Source organism: Semicossyphus pulcher, unplaced genomic scaffold, assembly GCF_022749685.1.
Source record: "Semicossyphus pulcher isolate SPU_LCO1_2020_fin unplaced genomic scaffold, fSemPul1.0.p SCAF_28, whole genome shotgun sequence".
NCBI classification, from domain to species: domain Eukaryota; kingdom Metazoa; phylum Chordata; class Actinopteri; order Labriformes; family Labridae; genus Semicossyphus; species Semicossyphus pulcher.
The window spans coordinates 2,632,668-2,651,950 of record NW_027211702.1 but is presented as its reverse complement, the minus strand read 5'-3'; the positions used below and the strand labels follow the sequence as shown (position 1 = coordinate 2,651,950).

At 43.0% G+C, this 19,283-nt stretch overlaps 1 protein-coding gene across 8 annotated transcripts in view; it reads right to left on the bottom strand.

The window, feature by feature from the left end:
- The window catches only part of grin1a (glutamate receptor, ionotropic, N-methyl D-aspartate 1a), a 40,509-nt gene extending 24,848 nt beyond the window's left edge, over positions 1-15,661 (bottom strand). For 2 of the 8 annotated variants that reach the window (XM_069677112.1, XM_069677120.1), the window contains exons 1-6: positions 14,884-15,661; positions 11,764-11,898; positions 8,635-8,811; positions 3,339-3,401; positions 2,489-2,586; positions 571-692 (exon numbers count right to left, since the gene is read on the bottom strand). In XM_069677112.1, the coding sequence (XP_069533213.1) occupies positions 571-692; positions 2,489-2,586; positions 3,339-3,401; positions 8,635-8,811; positions 11,764-11,898; positions 14,884-15,132 (844 nt within the window). In that variant the 5' untranslated portion in view covers positions 15,133-15,661. The remainder of the gene's footprint in view (positions 1-570; positions 693-2,488; positions 2,587-3,338; positions 3,402-8,634; positions 8,812-11,763; positions 11,899-14,883) is intronic. The other 6 variants (XM_069677115.1, XM_069677116.1, XM_069677114.1 and 3 more) reach the window with 5 other exon arrangements.
- Between the last annotated feature and the right edge of the window lie 3,622 nt (positions 15,662-19,283).

Sequence of the window (19,283 nt, the reverse complement as noted above, 5' to 3'; positions counted from 1 at the left end):
TTGCAACCAGGTCCCTCAAGTCTTGCAGACTCCTGAAAGAAGCTGCAGTGAAAGTGGAAGAGACTGGACAGGACAGGACACAAACACTCTGCGGGGGTTGGTTGTGTCAGAGTGCCCGTAGGGAAAGACGCTCGACATTTGTGACAACAAAGTGTTAAAATACTGTGAGAGACTTGTGTGAAAAAACCCAGGAATAGAGACAAGAAACTCTGTTGTAGCTTACCATTCTATCAGCTATCTGTCCCAAACCTCTCCCTTCATAATTCATTAGAAACCAGGGTATTAATACGGCAGAGTAGCACAATGAATTGACCTTTGGATAATCCAGGTTATAGACATTTACACTAAAAACTCTACTGCAGTTATACGGTACATTTAAACCTTTAAACATATAATGCTTAAACGTTTAAACGCTCAACACAAAACAAGCGGTTATGCAGTTAATCATGTAATGCATCCATCGTTAAACGGTTAATCCAACTAATCCTGGAGGCGTTATGATCGGCCTCTCAATAAAGCCGGGGGGGTTAACTCGTGTATTCCCACTGATCTCCGCTGGATGAAACGTACCGTCTGGCGCCTCGCTCAGGGCTTTACCCGACATCTCCCGCTCGCCCACCAGCCACACGTAGCCCGAGCCCGTCATGTTGAGGAAGCGAGCAGCCTTGTACACTGCAGCAGCGTCCTCCTCACTGAGGGAAGAAGGCAGGATGGATTGATTGATTGATTCACAGTTGTTAACGATTGGTGCATGTCCAACTGACCATACTGATGTGAAATAAGCATCTCCATTTTTTAAGTTAATCTTTGCGTATCTCATCCTTGGATAGCTGATCCTATTAAGGTAGACAGAAAATAAGGGGAGATATACAGGGACTGTCACTGGGCATGCCCAGCTTTTGCCTTTAAATTGGCTTTAACATAGCTTTTAAGTTAATGTTTCAAATGTCCACTCATCAAAGCACACAATGCTTAAATGAGAGTGAACATTAAAAGCAAATGCCAGAATCAGATAACAAGATATCAACCAGATAGCTGCCCAACTTAATGAGAATTGGGCGTCAGGATGTAGTAAAATAAAAAAAAGGCTACAGCCTCAAGACATCCTGACAAAGAGAATCCATTAAAACACGATATTTCACACATGGGTGTAGTTTTGCAGGATGTAGCAGTGCAATCTTCAGCAAGCTCTCTGACAATCTGGGTTGCAGGAGAAGTGAGCCCCCCCCCCGGGCTTTCTGCCAGAACACTCATTTTCTTTTACCCAGGAGAACATCGTGTTCCATGTGGAACAACACTTCACAGCTAATGCATTATTATAACTCAAACCATCAACTTTCCTAAACCTACTTACTAAACCTTACTTTCCAATTAGTTCTGGTGCCTATAACCAAACTGTGGCTGTCTATTAGAAAGAAAGAAAGCAGAAATTTAACAGACCATATGGAGTAAATGATTAACATCTTGGAAAAATCTACTGTCAGTCAAAGCTGGTGTTCTCTGTAATAGATAGAAGCAATAATTTTTGAAATTGGCGCCATAGCTGCGGAGAAAGTTGTACAAACAGCTCGTGGTTTCACCCATTCTACATTCCTACAACACCAGCGTGCATTGTGCCCCTCCCTCTGAAAGGAATGGCCCAGCGAGAGGCGATCCGGTGGATCGTCTAAAAAATCTTCAGGTCTGCAGTCTACATTTCAAACCTGACAATTTTGAACGAGACATGACATCGGAGGCGGGTGTCCTAGATTGAGGAAGTGTAGTTTGGCAAGTTCCCTGGCCTCCATGGCATTTTACGAAAGTCTGGCAGAGGTCTTCCAGGGCCCATTGGAGAAGCTGATGGCGTCCTCCAAAGGCACAGAGCAGATTAAATTTTTTCCTACCATGATGGCATTAGCTCCCCATAATAGCATGATATAACTGAGATTGAAAATCAACGAAGTGGCCCTTTAAAGCTTGGGTAGGCAACTATGAAGTAACGAGCGAGAATAATCTACATTTTAAAAGTATCCAACCCGAAAAATGTCAAAGCCATTCCACACATACACATTAACTTGCCCTGCCTCACTTATGGTACAAGGGGAACACGGAAGAGAAGAGTGCAGCACGTCATTGTCACCAACAGCGGAATCAAACTACCTTTCACGGCCATTCATGTTCAACAAGCTTGCTATCTATAGCTTGTGGAAGCTAAAGGTAATGAGCTTGAAATTTGGTGCAAATGATTGGATGGACTTGACCTGCTACAGGACTTGACCTTGTTTTAAAATGTAAAGACAATTTCAACAAAAACAACAAAAAATGCTTCTAAAATAAATTTGCCTAACATAGATTAAGCTGATAATGAAAACAATTGTTGGTTTTATCCCTCATTTAAGCATCACTTTTATATTTTGTCTTGTATTATGCTTTGGTGTGGATCAATATGACACCTACAACAATCTCATATTGCGGTGTAAACATGTGTAAACAAGGATAGATATCTTACCTGGCGGACAGGATGATGACTCTAGCCTCCAGCTCTTTGGCCTCCAGCAGCAGGGCAGTTAAGTTAGTCTCCTGGCTGAACTGGAGGACTTTCTCTGCCTGTGATCGGGGCATAAGAAAGGTCAAGCCAGCTACTTTTCCCTACCTCAGACACCATGCTGCTTCTTTACCTGCTTGATCGAGCTTGGCCGATTTAGTTTGAAAACGGGAGACAGAGATAAAAAGGAAAGCGATCCAGGGGAACCGGCTGAACTAAAAAAAAAAGCTTGAAGGGAAAAAAAACTTTTGCATTTGTTCGCATGCAAACTGAGGGTTATCAAGGCTCCAAAGAAGGACGTGCATGTGTTAGGTAGGGGGAAGAAGAAGGTCAATGCAACCAGTAACTAAAAACGGGTGAAGGGGGGTGAGGGGGACGTTTTCCCCCAACAAAAAAACTGCTGAAAATTAGGGAAGTGCTACAGAACAGGAGGAAGTAGCATCTGGGAAACGGTTTTGTCCCACACTACCGGTTCTCCACAAAGGAATGGACTTGCAAACTCTTTTTGAGTGTGAGTGTGTGTGTTCAGAGTACATGCATTCCTTTATTGAAGGAGAAAATGAAAATGATAAAAGCGGGTCGCTGTTCATTGATTTCTTTTTTTTCTGTAATGACCGAAAATTATAGATTTTTCATAACAAAAATCATTCTTCATTTAAATCATAGGGAAATGTCTCAAAGTAAAAAATTAAAGAAAACACGTGCTACCAAGAGAGGGACATTTCTGGGTCGGCTGGTGACTGGTTTGGGCTGGTTTCTAGTTGCTACGTTTGGAAAAGTTGGTGGGCGGCGTGCATTGACCATGCAAATATACCTTAGGTCCTCGCTTGTTGTCATAGGACAGTTGGTCGAGGTTTTCATAGTTCCTTTTTTTATTCTGATGAGTAATGTGCACAGAGAAAATATGCAGACACAGAAAAATATTATAAACAGTTGAAAATGGAGGGCAGTAAAGCATTCCAACAAATCTCCACTTTTCTGCTTCAAATTGGGATCTTTAACAGTGGGGCTTGCAAAGACATCAGAGATGACCGCTCTGCAATAACACTCAAATCACGTCTGCCTGTAAAAATATCAAATACAATTTCAATGCATAAATTATCAGTGATGCAGAATCAAATGAAGAAGAAATAACAGGACGAAAACTTTCCTGCTTCGGCACAAATTTGTACATTGAAAGATCAAATTGCATTCACAATTTTAAAAAACGCCCCGTATACAGAGGCGACAGTCCTCGACGCACTGATCGCAGGTTCGACTCCTGGTCTGCCGATCACTTGGTGCACGTCATCCCCTACTCTCTACTTCAGCTGTCCTATTGAATAAATGCAAAAGCCAAATAATTAATTAAAAAACCTTCTATCTAGCTTATTAGTCATCTGGATTGTCCCTTCTTAACCAAAATGGAAGCAAAAAATACACAGCTTGAAACTTCACTTTTAACCAACAAACATGGCCGTCAAAGGCAGCCATCCCATTGAAAACACTGCGCCAACACTCCATCGAATCCAAAGTGTGATCAGGTTTTTTTCCTCCCCAAAAACCACAAAGAGCCTTTTCAAAACTGCACCAGGAAACAAATCTAGCCAACCATCTGTTGAGGTTTTACCATCTTCCATGAGCTCCTGTATGCCAGCTGAAGGGGGCTGCAGTGTAGCTTTATCAACTAGTGTGACAAGACGTAAGGAAGAGATCATCAAAGCTCGAGACCATCATGACATACTGCAAATGGTATTTTGAATATGTTTCGCTACAACTGTTGCGACCCATTTAATGTTTTCCCAAAATAAGAATCAATTCAGAAAAGCAGTAATTAAGCGTAAAAACCCGAACACAAGCTGATGATTCACACTCTGAAAATGCAAATTGAGGCTCTAATCACAGCTGCAACAAATTAAAATGAATTATTATTTGCACAGCAGCTCCAGAAAGATGTATGTAGAGTATGAAATCTTGAGAAAACCAATTAGCTTTCTCTTTGTCAGGAATAATTGGCTGGCACTTTCCAAAGTGGCAGTCTTACTGACGGCTAACCGCACAATTGTTGCTTCATTTTCTGTTCGTATAGAACCGTAAAGCATGTTGACTTTTGTGTTCTTACTGCTTAAACAATAATGTATATGGGTAGTTAGCAGTATGGGCTTCGGTCCCAGCACAACACACTGACTTTGACCTGAGCAGGTTAAACATTATTCACCTGAGGAGGTCACCATTTTGGATTGCAGTCAGGTTGTGTCTTCTGTAAGAGCAGACAGGGAGCCATTTTGCAGGAAAACACATCATCTTTCTGCTTCACAGGGTTTCCTTCACAGCTGCCTGGCTTCACAGCTCACACCTCAGTGCACTCTGGGTCACTTTCTCTCCCTTGGCTAAGTTGACGTTGTCGGTGCATCAGTACAGTATTCAAGCTGACAGGCGATTTCACAGGAAAAAACACTGTGAAAGTCTCCCATTCACAACTGAAATCATGCAGGACTGACGCACAGGCTGACTCTGTTTTCGTCTTTGTGTTCATTTCATTGTCATGTCATAAAAATCCCACTAAATTGCGGAGATCGTTTCCTCTTTGATGTGAAAAACTCAAATTGTTCTAATACAAAATTTTAATCATAGTCTTATTTAGTCAACCATGACGCTTAAATCGGAGTTACTATGATTAATAATTGTTGCATAAAGCAAAAGATTGTATCCTCAGTGTGTAGAAACCTTTCCTATGAGTACCATCCTGCAGCACTGTGGACAAAACAACTGCCTTTGTCTTTTTTTCCCCAGGAGATTTTCCTCGAGCTCTATTTTTGTATCCTCAGTGAAGCATTAATATTTCACGGTGTGTAGGTCGAGTTTGCACTCCGAGTTAGCCCCTGTGTCCAGAGCCTCTTTGCTGGTGGTGACAGTGATCCCCCTGCGACCTCGTTAATGACTCGCTGTGAAGCTAAAAATAACATGTAAATGTACTGAGTTTATGCAGCACAGCGGCATGATTAGCAAGAATAACACCTCAGTCTTTTAATTAGAGTATAATTAGTCAGAGTTGTGATCAGCCACATATAAACTATCTCCTTAAACAGTCAAAGCTGTCGCTGCATTTACAGCTTCGCACTAACCAAACAAACTCTCATAAATGGGCTGGTACAGGCTTCATTCAGTGACTGTATATAAAGATGGATGACACGTCTTCATCTGCTCTCTTTGTACAACATTGAAGCCAAAATAGCCCCTGTGATAGGCGCTGCCATCCTGCGCTGGTGATGTCATTTGGAGCCAGAGCTGCACAGTAGAGATGGAGCTGCCGTAGCCATTTCTACTAACCAAAACACACACTTAACCTTCCGAAAAAAAAACAGCAAAGATCCCGCACGTCGGCCTATTTAAAGCGATAATCTTGAAGATTTTAATTTTAATAAATATCTGTTAAGTCACTATCTATCTATGAGGTAACACAATGGTGATTGAGCCTATGGCCCACTGATGAAAGCCTTTGCATTTGCAGAATTATGGCCTAGGTGTCGGGTGCTACTTTTGCGGAAGAAAATCACAAGCAGGGCCCAGTTAGTGACACGTTTTCCATCACCCAGCAGTGGTTGGTCTGCCAGAGAGGGTAGGCAGAGCTAAGCGGCTGCTTTTCCGGTCTCTGCAAGTGTTGCGAGTAAACAGTAATCTACTATGGCTGAACAAACAAAGAAAAGATCGATGACTACAGATACAACTTCAAAAAGAGAAAAGAAAAAAAAACAAATTGGAGGCTCACATGAAGGCAAACAGTCTAAAAAATCAAGAGTTTCAACCGTGGTCGTCACACATGCAACACTGTCTGGATATCTGGGAAGTGTGCTCCCGCAATTATCCTTTATCACCATAGGTGCCGCCAAAGAGAACGAAACTGAGATTGTTAAAACCAGAACAGCTTCTTGTGTTGGTCTGAGGAACGTCACAGATGTGGAAACTTGACTGTCCTGATTGTCTCCTCTCGCTGTTCCTCCTCTGCTCTGCTAATCAGGGACAGATCAGCTGCAGGAGCTGTAATCGTCAACAGAGCTGTCAATCATCCTTTTGACAGCATCAATTAAGAACAAACTTGGACATGATGACAGAAACCATGTTTGACGTGTATTTTGATTTTTGTTTGACTCATGTCCCATCTGTTAACATGGAGGAGGCGGGCTTTATGACCTATACTGCAGCCAATCAGCAGGGGGCGATAGAGAGGGTTTGGCTTCACTTTTAGGGAGCTGTCATGTCGTCCATCTTTTTATACAGTCTATGGTTTCATCAGCTGGTGTTATAGCATATAGGGGATGTAAAAGCTGCACACAACATTTCTTTATTTAAAAAGACACTCCCTGAATTGTTATACAAAAAACTATATATAACAACGTTACTTTCCATGATGAAACAGTAATTATTTAAAGAAAAAAAGTGTGCGTGTGTGTGTCTGTGTGTGTGTGTGTCTGTGTGTGTGTGTGCCCATTTCTTCATAATTTCCTTCCTAAGTCCCTTACTGTGTCTGTAGCTCATTGGTTTATATGAAGCTTTAACAAAATAAATTGTCAAAAACATGCCGATTACTTTTATTACTAAGCTCAGTAATTTCACTAAACAGCTGGGCACTGTGGGTTTTAGCAAACATCACGCAAACAAGAGAAACTTGAGCCTTTAAAGAGGACTATTTTTAGCTGTGGATTAATACACATTTGCTGCTTAAGTGAGTATTCTGTGCAGCAGGGCTGCTTGTGTGCGTGTGAGATGAAACCAAAAATCAGGCTTTGGATGCAAACACACAATCCTTGTTAGTAAGATCCAGTTATTGTTGGCTTTAGTCTTTCAGTTGACACGAGAAAGATATCTATTATCACAAGCCTTATCACTGAATATTACCAGGTTTTGAATGTAATTATCTCTGCACATATTTGGAGAGACTCTCACATAATTCCTGCTCAGCGCTCTGCAGTCTCATCTAAATATATGCATAATTAAAGCCTCATAGTAGAGAGAGTTGGAGCAACTTCTCCAAGTATTATGAGATTGAGTGAGATGCACAGATGGGTTATTATCGAGATCCAAACTCAAATGATGCAAATATGAAAGGAACTTCCTGAAATCTCATCAAAGGGCTTTGAAAAGTCAAATTCTCTCCCTCAGTGCAGGATGTGAGTCGCATCTCGATGAATTGACTGTATTTAAGCCGCATTGATGTGGTTGCACGGTCCAATGTGACTAATGGATCCCAGACACTTAATTTAAGCAGATTTCAGTTTAACTGCAGCTTCCGTCTGTGAATTACCTCGGGTATGTGTCATATTCAGCGTCTCATCGGCCTTTGATTTAATTAAATCTGCGAATCAGGACTCATTTCACTCTGCAGCACAATTACAGCAAAGAGCCCAGAGAGGGACAAGCATCACAGAGGATACTGGGAAAAAAATATCCCAAGGTAATTTCGTCATATTAAATAGATGCAATAGATGGCAGTTGTTTTCCTTTTTCCTCTCTCTGTCTCTGTTCCTAAAGGGCACACATCATCGCAGTCTCAAGTCTGTTTTGGCTCAAAGAAGATCAGCATTTCACTGACCCACATACAGGGCTCAGAGCTACACTTAAAATGGATGCATCAGCGGTATCTGAAAAGGCAAAAAAAAAAGAAAAAAGAAGCGTCTCCCATGTGAGCATGACCTAGCAGGGTCCAACAGACACAAGGCCCCTGTGCACAATAATGAAGCCGGCCATTCATCACGCACCGAGAGGGAAAAACACCTGACTTCCTGCAAGGCCCCAATTAAACCCTCCAGTCTGTGATGGTTTGCAGAGCCCCACGTTAAAGTCCACTATTTGGCTCCCATTGTGGATAGACACGGGATAATTTGGACTATGGCGAAAAGCAACGTGAAGATGAGCAAATAAACATACAAACTTTAGTCAGATTAGACCACATTAAACGCTGTTGATGTCTCTAGGAATGTTAGCCAATGTTTACACAATGGTGAGAAAGATGTTGCCACACAACAGAAAGGAAAACAGTTACATACATAGAAGACTTTTGAGGTTCTTTTTAAACCCTGACACAGTCGCGCGCTCATGCTCACACACTCTGGTGGGGAGCCGGAGCGTCTCACCTTTGTTTCTCTCTCCTCCAACAGGGTCTCGAGCCTCTTCTGAGCAGCGCGCCCCTCGTGGTCGTCGCTCACGATCAGGATGATGTGGTTCCAGTTGAACTCGCGCATCAGGTCGAACCACACGTGCGCCTGGTGGGAGTACGGAGGGACTGTCCGCAGGAAGGACAGGTGGATACTCTGAGGAGCACAGAGCACCAAATACAGGTTAACAGGTTGTCATAAGAGGTCAGTTTTTAATGACTCATCGCTGGCAACATGTGCAAACAAGTGGAAAAAAACAGCCACGAGGGTAAATAGTGGACAGGTATGTGAACACAGCTGTCCCCTAGCTGTTTTTTATAGGAAACAGTTTGGGAAAAACTCTCTCCTGTTTTGACATGACAATGCCCTCGTGTACAAAGCCAGGCCCATAACAGGGACTTTCCACTCAAGAAAATTCACAGTGTTAGTTGACAAAGCCCTCTAGTGAGAGAAGTAGCTCTGACTGTGGTGACAGTGTAATGGCACTGAGTGTGCTGGGCCTGATGTGTATTCTCTTTGGCTGGCAAAAGGTCATCTCATCACTTTTTGGATAAACTAGCAAAAACATAAATGGAGCGACGCCTGCAAGCTTTCAGGCAGGCAACTCGAGCTCGACTTCACACTGACATGCGTCATTCTCCTTAATCACCTGACAAAGACTTCCTCCAAATTTGGAGTCTATTTAAGCTGCAAGATTTCCCGTCTCACTCACTGCACTCATACTTTCAGCCCCACCACCACCTCAGCATCCACCTGCAGGCTCCGACTCAAGGTTTTAAGATATTATCTCATCACTCCTCAAATTCCAGCATGTAAAATAAATCTGTGAGGAGTGATGATGTTGGAGTCGAGACACCAAACACGAGCTATGTTCTGCTGTTGCAATAAATTTAAGAGTTTTCTGACTGAACCTAAAAAGTTGCTTAAGAATCTAATCTTTGCCTAAACTGTGATTATGAATGAAGATACAACTAGAGTTTTACTCCTTGTTACTTTACTGCAGCACGGCTGCAACAGCAACTAGACCCCTACAGGTTTCTAAAGTGTCTTACCTGACTGTAAAGTCAATTCTCAAATCATCATTAAAACCATACACTAGAAACATTTACAACTAAATAACTGTTAAATATGCTGAAATTTAGATGAAGGAAAACATACCCTTCATCATCTGTATTCTTATATCTTTACAATAGGGTCTATAGATTATTATTTGATGCTAAAAGCCATGGTTGTCAGGCGGGTATATTGTGCATCCCATGTACAGCGGCTACAGTCCTCGATGTGGCGGTCCCAAAGTTCTACTCCCACCCTCGGCCCTTTGACGTGTGTCATCCCCACTCTCTCTTACCATGATTCCGACACTATCCAATGTCCTCTCGCAATAAAAGCATAAAAAAGGCACCTAAACAAAATGTGACTGTTTGGTTTCGTGAAACAGTCGCAGTTTATTAATTTATCAAAGCTACTGGTTATCTTAAAGAAAATATCAGGGACCTAAAGTGGACATATTTTAGCTATGCCATCAATTTTCTATCATTCTAATGTGTTTTTTAATCATGTTGGTAAAGTATGTTTCTTTTTTAAAATTGTAAACAAATTTTATTTTCATTATTTTTCAGAGCCTCTCCTTCCTCCTGAAACCAACAAGCCGTGTTGCCATTCAAAGGTTAGACCTTAGCCACGATTGGCTGACAGTATTTGGCTGACAGTAGCCCCTCCCCCACGTGCGATCCAACGTGGGGGGAGCGGCCGCACTGCGTTGTCACTCCAAAGTTGTAGAAAACATGGCTGCTCTAGGATTGGTTATTCAGCCTTATATGTACGAGCCAGAATCACCAGGAGGTATCGGAATGGTACGCTGAAATCTTGACTGCAAGCTCGCGCAAGAAGGCAGCCCGAGGTGAATGATGGTGAATGATGTTTGGTCATTTTCTGTGAAAGCAAGGTCCTTCGTAAAAACCTGCATCTGTTCTGAACGGCCCATTTCAGAGGTGACCTTTTTAAACATGTTACACGGGATTATGCAGTTTTCACTTTTTCACTGTGAACAATAAACACCCAAACATGTGAAACCCATGCAAAATATGAAAATTCTGAAGATATTGCCCCTTTAAAATAATATATCAACATGTACTTTGGTCTCACAGGGACACGGCGGCCTCCTAGTTTGGAAAAGAAACAGCCTTAATTGCCCTGCTGGACCCTGTAAAAAACGAGCCGAGAGCCCTAGAGCCTTAAGGTCCATAAAGCAAACAGGCTGCGGTATCAAAGGATCAGCAATATTTTGGACTTAAATCAAACAAATCTTGTTTTTTCCTGACTCTAACCAAGTCGTAAGCCTGGCCAAACCATAACCGTGTGTTATCACATCATAAAACATATTTATAGTTCCAACAGAGATTGGTAACCGTTTGATAAGGCCCTCAAAAATAAAGTCCAGCTGAAAGAAAACCTTTAGGTGTGTTGATCTGAAAGCATTTTCTGTTGCTCTTGTGACTGAGCGGAGTATTCACTGAAGAGAGAGGAGTCTGTAATAACAGTGATACTGCTCACATTCTGAATTACATGTTCACTGATGAAATATGGCTGTAATTTTTGCTGAACTTTAAGATAGACGTGCAATACATGTAAAGTTAAAATGCCTGCAGCTCAATTTGTTCTGGAAAAAGGGACAGCATGCACAGCTTTTAGATGGCACGCAAAGTCTAAATCACTGATGGACCAACATGTTGTAAAGATCTGTGCAGAGGGCTGCAGGCTACCTGAGAGCTCTGGATTTAATGTCTCTGAGTTGTTTAACCTGCATTTTAAATTGAGTTATTAAAGATCTTGGCATTTTATTTATTTGACTGCTTTAAAGTTTCATTTTAGTGGCTTGTGCTTCATAAAAACATTAACTAAGGTCGGAGGCATTATTAATGATGCTCTCAGTTTTCAGCTGGAAACCCATTTAATCACAGCCGCTGTAATGGACAGTGATGGGACGTTTAATCTAGGAAGCTTTTGAAGCCGCCCCATGGGAGCTCCTTACTGCCTGGCTCTGCGTTCGCTCTCTTCCTGTTTCCCTCCCGCTCTACTCTGCGTACATCTCCGTCATCCATCACTCACCTTGTCGGAGTAGATGGACATGCGGGTGGTGAGCCCCACCACGGGGATGCGGTAGAAGCCTGCAGTGTAGGAGACGGGCGTCGGAGTGAGGTGGTCATTGGACTGGGGAGGGTGACTCACCAGGATAGCGTAGACCTGCAGAGAGGCAGAAGAAGAGCACTTTGTCATTCCGACACTGGCTTTGAGACAAAGCGGAAACAACATTAGTCATACTGTGATGATACTCTCAAAGATATACAATTAAGACTCTTTCTTTCTTTTCTCTCTACCTTCCTTCCTTCCTCCATTCCTTCCTTTTTTTCTCTCTTTCTTTGTCATTTGCAAACTTACAATACACCACAAATATTTAGTCATTTAGTCATTTCATGATTCATCACACAACATTCACAAAAACCTACAGGTGCAAAATGTCCATATTATCCTGAGAAATATATATATAAATAATAATATGCAATAAACATGACTTCTTACATTGATAGCATCCACCAACCAAAAGACTAAAACTATATATTTAAGTGTTGCTGACATGTTTTTGCTGTAGGCTGTAGCAACAACAGAAACAAGAGTCGACAAGCGGTTAACATGGGAAAAAAACATCTTTTGCTATGCACACTTACAGGCCACGACTGTGCGATGTTTACATCATAAAAAGTTAATTTCACCCCATTTGAGAAAAGAAAGAAGTTTTAGAATCTACATCCTGAAGCCAGGGTTGTATTAACCAGCTACTGGGCCTGACGGCAGACAGCAAGATAAGGGCCGTGTTTGAGCCCTCCATGTTCCAACTGGTGACAAGTTAAAAAATATACAAATGATCTGCAACAAAAATCTAGTATCTGTGGATGTTGTAGGCCTTTATAATAAGTCCATTTGGATGGAATCAAATGATTGCATGGTTTGATACCTGCAGCGCACTGTGCATGTGCGCTCCTCTGCACATGAGCAGAGTCTTCCACAAGCTCAAGCTAGCAGCTCCACAGGCTCAGGAGTGACAGAGAAAGGTAGTTTGACACAATTAACTCTGACATCGACGCAATGCACGCCTCTCCTCAAAGCTCTGTCGTGGACTTGTACTGCATCGTAAGTGAGGGGGAGCTTCTGATGTGTTCGGGGGCTGGGGCTTTGACATGTCTCCGGTTGGATACTTTCAAATGTTGACTACCTCAGCTTTAAAACTGAGCCTTAATTTTGGCTCTAAATACAGGAGTCATTTGAAGTAACTGAATCTAGGGCATTTGAGGCCACTTAGGATGTAATCAGCCTTGGTTGAACATTTGTTTTTCTACCTCAAAATGAGTTACACTTGTGTGTCCTTGAATACAATATAGTCCCTTTTGATTGGGTGCAACTGCTGCTCTAAAATGTTGTATAACAGGTTAAAAATAACATTTTTTTTTCTTTGAACGTCTACACAAATTTCAGTTAGGGACAAACTCATCTGAGACAAAGAAAGAAGAGCAAAGACATATCTCCCTTTGTTCCAAATGTCCTCTCTGTGTGGGCTGACAGACTAATATTAATTTGTGGCTGTTTGGTTTAGTCTTATCCCTGCTTTAAGCCGGCCAACTACTCCAGTAGAGAAAGAATATCTGAGCTCAGCCTTGGGAAATGCCTCGGAGATGCGAAGGAAGAGGGATAAAGCTGGCAGGGCTGTGGGAGCATGGATTATTGGATGTGAGCAGTCCGTATGGTTGGGTCAGAAATGGGGTCTATCTTCCAAGGACTGCTCCCAGGCATCTACTCGTCCATCTGCCATGCACTTCCCTTCTCTGTAACCATCATCGCCTTCTAGGCCATCTCATCTGACTCCATAGAGCTTCAGTCTGCATTAGGTGTTATTAACAAGAGAGGTTTGCATGTGTGTTGAACTGAACCATTGTTGGTGTACAGTGTAATGCGTGGATTTCACGGTTGAACGTGTGACAGGAGTCGGGTGCGATAGTATTATTGCACAAGCCTGTATCAATTAGAGTCATTACACCAAGCAGAGGACCGAGGACATGAAAGCAGCACTGAAGCTGTGGGTGTTTTTTTTTTTGTTCTCATGAAGCTTAATTGTGTGTGTGGGAGGAAGAGGAGTGGGAGCGAGAGGGCTTCACGCCTCAACATGCTGTGACATAATGTTTTTTAAAAGCCATGTTGAGCATCTCTTGAGTGGATGGTCACTGCATTTCAATGTGCTCCGGTGTTTTAACAACTCTCAGAGGCACATATGCTCTTCATGCATTACTTATGAAACATGTTTTGTTTGGTAGATGTGCAGAACATATAGAAAGACTCTTCAGGCTTGTTAAACAGCTGGAAAATCTGCATTGAAGCACAAGAAATAGGACTCTCGTACTGCTAAAATGAGTTGTTATCGCTGCATCATATCACACAGACTGCAGCCGGGTGAGTGATCCACCCCTGCTGGACAACATGCAGAAACTCAAACCGTCTGCAGCCGTCACAGACTCCTCTCTGCCAAAATGTTTTCATGCCGCACGCACACACTCACACAGTGAAAGCCAAGTAGTTAATTGTAAATGACATATCGCATATTCTCACTCCTCACTGGCTCCTGTGCAGTTCAGTAGATGTGCAGCTGTGTGTCCTGAAATGCAGCCCACAGATGCCCTCTCATCCGAGATATGCCTCAAACCAAAGCCTATTTTTGGATGTCTGTAAAACAGATGGGTCTGTGGGGAGTTCACTGTATTAGAACTATATAAGGTGGACTACATTGTTGTTACGTGTACAAGGTGATGCTAAACTGGACAAATGAAAGGCTTGTAGTAATGTGTTGGCTGATTGCTGTTGGTTTCCATACATTTGGTGAAATGTTCTTGCTGGATGGACAGTTAGCCTGCTGGTGTGATAGACAACTGTTTAGTTTGGATTCAGGGTTCAAGACTCAAGTCATGAAAGCCAATCTGCTAGCTATAAAAAACATCTGATGCATGAAATGCTCCCTGTGAACACCAAGCTTCTAATGCAGCACACAATCCTCCAAAACGCATCTAACAGCAAACCAGTTTTACAGTCAGGCGAAAATGTGTATGGATCAGTAGGCTCAGTTTCTGGCTGTGATACAGAGATTAATAAGGCAGCTGTACGATGCAGAGGTGGCAGCAAACTAACCTGACTGGAGATGAGGTCCTCGCACACGGACAGAGCCATCTGGATGGCGTTGGGTTTGTGCGTTACGGAGATGGCGGTCAGCTTGAATTTGTCCCTGCCGTAGACCTGGTTGGCCTGGGTCACGGCATCTTTAAAGACCTGCTCGTATCTCTTCTGGCTCAGGACGGCCCCGATGTTGACGATTTTCGGCTCGCAGCCGGCCCGCGCGCAGGAGCACAAGAAGAGCACCGCAAACAGAAACAGACGCATCGTGTGGACCACCCAACAGCACAGTGCAACCCGGTCGCTTTTCCCTCCAGTGGCGGGTCGGCTCGAGCAGCTTCTGGACAGCGGCACGGCTCAGCCCGATGAATGAATGCAGACACGATCCAGGTGGGCGGTATGAGCGGGGGAGGGAGGCCAGAAAAGGGAAGGAAAAGACTGAGAAAATGGGAGGACTTATGTGCAATGCGGTGGAATGTGCAAGATCATATTAGTGGCAGTCAACCGGGGTCCTCCAAACCGCATTGTCAACCTTTTTTTTTTGCTCTCCTTTGCAGAATTGGTCCAACCTCTCTGCGGCTTTGAAGAGCGAGTCAAACCATATTCCGAGTTTCCAGACTTCTACCTCTCCGGGCAGTGGATCGCTGCCTGCAGCCGCTGCTCCGTGCGCTCTGTGCGGACTGATCGCACCGATGCGTCGCTGGCTGGACGCTCCGGGCTGAGCGGCTGCTGTCCTTGGTGCTGACAGCTGTGCATGCGCGCCGTGGTGGTGGTAGTGCGCGCTCCCGCCGTATCGGCTCCTCACTCTGGGTTTTGCGCGTTGGCGTGCTGCTGCTGCTGCTGCTGCTGGTGATGATGATGATGGTGATGATGATGCTGGAATAGAAACTGATCGTATGAAAAATAGATGTGCATACCCCTCAAAATACACTCGATCACCATGTTATTCGTAATAGGACATGAAAGGCAAGATGTGCGCACATGCAGCGTAAGTTGCATACCTACAGGGCATGGATACCCTGCAAAATTCATTCACATTATTATGTAGGCTTTGGTAATGCGTGTGTTTTGTAATGAGAAGCACGCGGTTGAGATGTGAGATTCCCCCTCATACAGCGTGATTGCGCCAGAGCAGATGGAAGAGGGAGGGAGGGGTGTTAGCGGGTTTCAGGGTTCAGAGTTAGGACATGGACACACGCTCTGATGCGAGTTATTTTTCTCCAAACAGGAAGTAGAGTCTGACGGGTTTTGTAGCTCCTTTGACAGCTCATTAATCACGCAGCTTGTCAGAGCGATACGTCTTTCCAGCCGTCACACTTCAACACGAGCGGACCCGCCTGTCTTGTGACTTAAATCACGCGCGCATGTGTGTGTGTGTGTGTGTGTGTGTGTGTGTGCAGACATGTAGTTGTATGGATGTTGTATAATCTCTGACCTCTTGCTTTGGAGTGTTCAAGTAAATGTTTGGAGCATCCCTGCAGCTAGATACATGAGCGAAGTCAACCTCCTGGTTACCTAGGAAACAAGATTTTTTTTTTTTACAACACGCACACGTGCACATGCGCGCACGCACACAAAGGGATCTTTACAAAGAGGAAATATTCTCTGGTAAGCCTACAATGAGTTTCTTAATCACAGCAGGGTATAAATGACTCAAACAAAACGGACATAAAAAAAGAAGAGTTAAAAAAAAAAACATTCATCTTACTCTAAATTTTTAATGGTCAAGTATCCGAACATTCTGCCCCGATGGTATTTGTGCTGTATAAATGTCGACAATCGGCGCTATTGGAAAAGGTATTTTGGAAATGAGGCCAGGATAAAATCACCCAACAGTGTTGTGAATTATGAATCACACAACACTGTGCTGTCTCTCTGTGATGCAGTGAGCTGATAAATTAATCACAAGGCTGAAGAAATCAACATTCATCAGCTGCTGGCTGTGTGCTTCCAAAATGAGCCTGTCTCAAGTGATTTGTGAAGGTTATTTTGTCTTTTCATAACTTTGGACAGGGGAAATGTAATGTATGTGCACTGTTAAAGAGGATGGTAAATAGGTTAATGGGAAGCCGGCAGTGCCGGGGAAGCTACTCTTGGAGCTTTGAGAGCAACCAATTACTTGGAAACATGAAAGTTATCACACTAAAGCGAGTCAACAGTTTCCTGAAGCTAAACGTAGCTTGGACTTCTTTGTAAAAAACAAGATCAAATCAACAATTGCTCATCATGCCTCATCCTGTGCATGAGGTCATGTATTTTCATTTATCCAGTTTTGTCAGTCATGTTGTGTACTCGAGCATCAATCTCCAGGCAAGAAAAATGAAGTCAACATACAAGAGCCAAAAACTGCAGTTCCTCACGTGGCCACTATAGAGGCTGGTTCCATTAGGGCCTATGGGAAAATGCCTAACATTACAGCAGAATTAAACCTGTGTCCTGAGTGGTGCAGAAAACAGCTTTGGTCCCTATAGCTAGTTTCTCTATTCCTGAAAACTGTACATCGGGGGAATGTGTGCACAGCTCACCTGTTTATATTAAGATATATAAGATTATATGAGGGTGTCAAGTTGTGCATAATTAGGGGCGTGGATGCTTTGAGTGACAGTTGAGTACTCCTAGCTGTCTGCTAGACATCATCAGTCACAGAACTTGTACAGCCGTGTTAGTGTTGTTGTTGGTTGTTGTTTTTCATACAAATATCAGACAAATAACATGGCTTCCTGTGCGTTTTATTGTGGCCTCTAATAACAGGTTGTTCAAAAAGTCTGTTCTCCAGCTTCATCAGTGAGTAAAATGTAGTATTATATTATCTTCATGTAATCACTGATTAGCAGGTATCTGAGTCTACGTCATAAACTGTATAAAAAGGTGGATGATATGACAGCTCCCTAAAAGTGAAGCCAAAACATCTCTATCGCCCCCTGCTGGCTGGCTGCAGTATAATAATAATAATAATAATAATAATAATAATAATAATAATAAATTGTTCATGGAACTCAAAGTCACTTTACAAACTTAACAAAAAACAAAATAAGAACAGAAGAAACACAATAAGAGGAACTGTTAAAACAGCAGTTCTTGGTCTTGATCAGAGATTTGAAGGAAGTCAGGTCGTTACAGTCTCGATGTGTTGGGGTAGAAAGTTCCACAGGAGGGGGGGCAGCTATGGTGAATGCTCTGTCACCCCAGGTTCGGTGCTTGGTTCTGAGTGGCGGAGAGAGGAGGTTTGCATCAGAGGAGCGGAGGCTGTGAGAGGGAGTGTGGCGATGGAGGAGGTCTGTGAGGTATGGAGGGGCCTGGTTATGGAGGGCTTTGTGGGTGAGAAGAAGGACAGCAGCAGTAGAGTAGACGAGGAACGACGAGAAGAAACCAAAAAACTTTAAACAATCCCAGGCAGAATCCAATTGACAGGTGACATGCTAACAGTTTGAGCGGTCCTTACCATTGCCATTTCTTGGCATTACACTTAAAAGAATGATATGATGGGGACTCTCTTTTTGACTGCGGCACTGAATTCCATTTATGTTATAATGAAGGAAAAGACAGCCTGACTAAATGCAGATTTTCTGCATGTGATTGTACAGTCCCCCTTAGCTGCACCTCTAGTTGTTCTGTTAGATTTGAAGATGATGAAACCAGACGGAGGAGGAGGAGCTAAGCCGTTCATAATCTTATAAACTAGGCAAACATTTTTGCATTTAATGAGGTTTTCCCAGCTAAGCAGATTAAACGTCTTTATGATGAAAGCTGAATGGCTTCTTGTCTAAAGTTTTAAGTGCTTGTTTATAGAATGATTCCAGTGGTTTTAAGGCTGTAGAGTGCATTGGACCAGCTTGTGGGAGGGAAGAATAACTTAGCTGCCTCAGTTGATAGAAAGCTTCTGGTGAACCTGAAATTTGGCAAATTGAACTTTACTTTATTGCTGTACTTTGTGTTGGTTTTGTAGAGGTTTGAATCTATGTGTACTGCTGGATATTTGTATTCTGAAACAGCTTTTAGTCTTTCTCCTGAGATGAGAATATATTGCTTTATATCTGTACTGTTGAACTTTCCATGAATATCTGCTTCGGACCAACACAAGTAGCTGCTCTGCTGTAGAAGACACTGACATAAGGGACCTTTGCTGTTTTCACACTAAGTTAAATGTGTGTTTTGGTTAGCTGAAGGGGATCCTGCGGCTCCACCAGCTGAGCTCTACTGCTCAGACTCTGGCACCAAATGTACAAGATGGCAGCACCTATCTCCAGGGCATTTTGGCTTCACTTTTGTACAATGAGAGGTGGTGGAGACGCGTCATACAGCTACATATACAGTCATTGATCTGTGTTCAACTGGCTCATTAGCTTGTTCAGTGGGAGTTTATTTTATGGCAGCTCATGCATGGGGGTCGGGATTGATATTGGCCTTTACTCCATTGA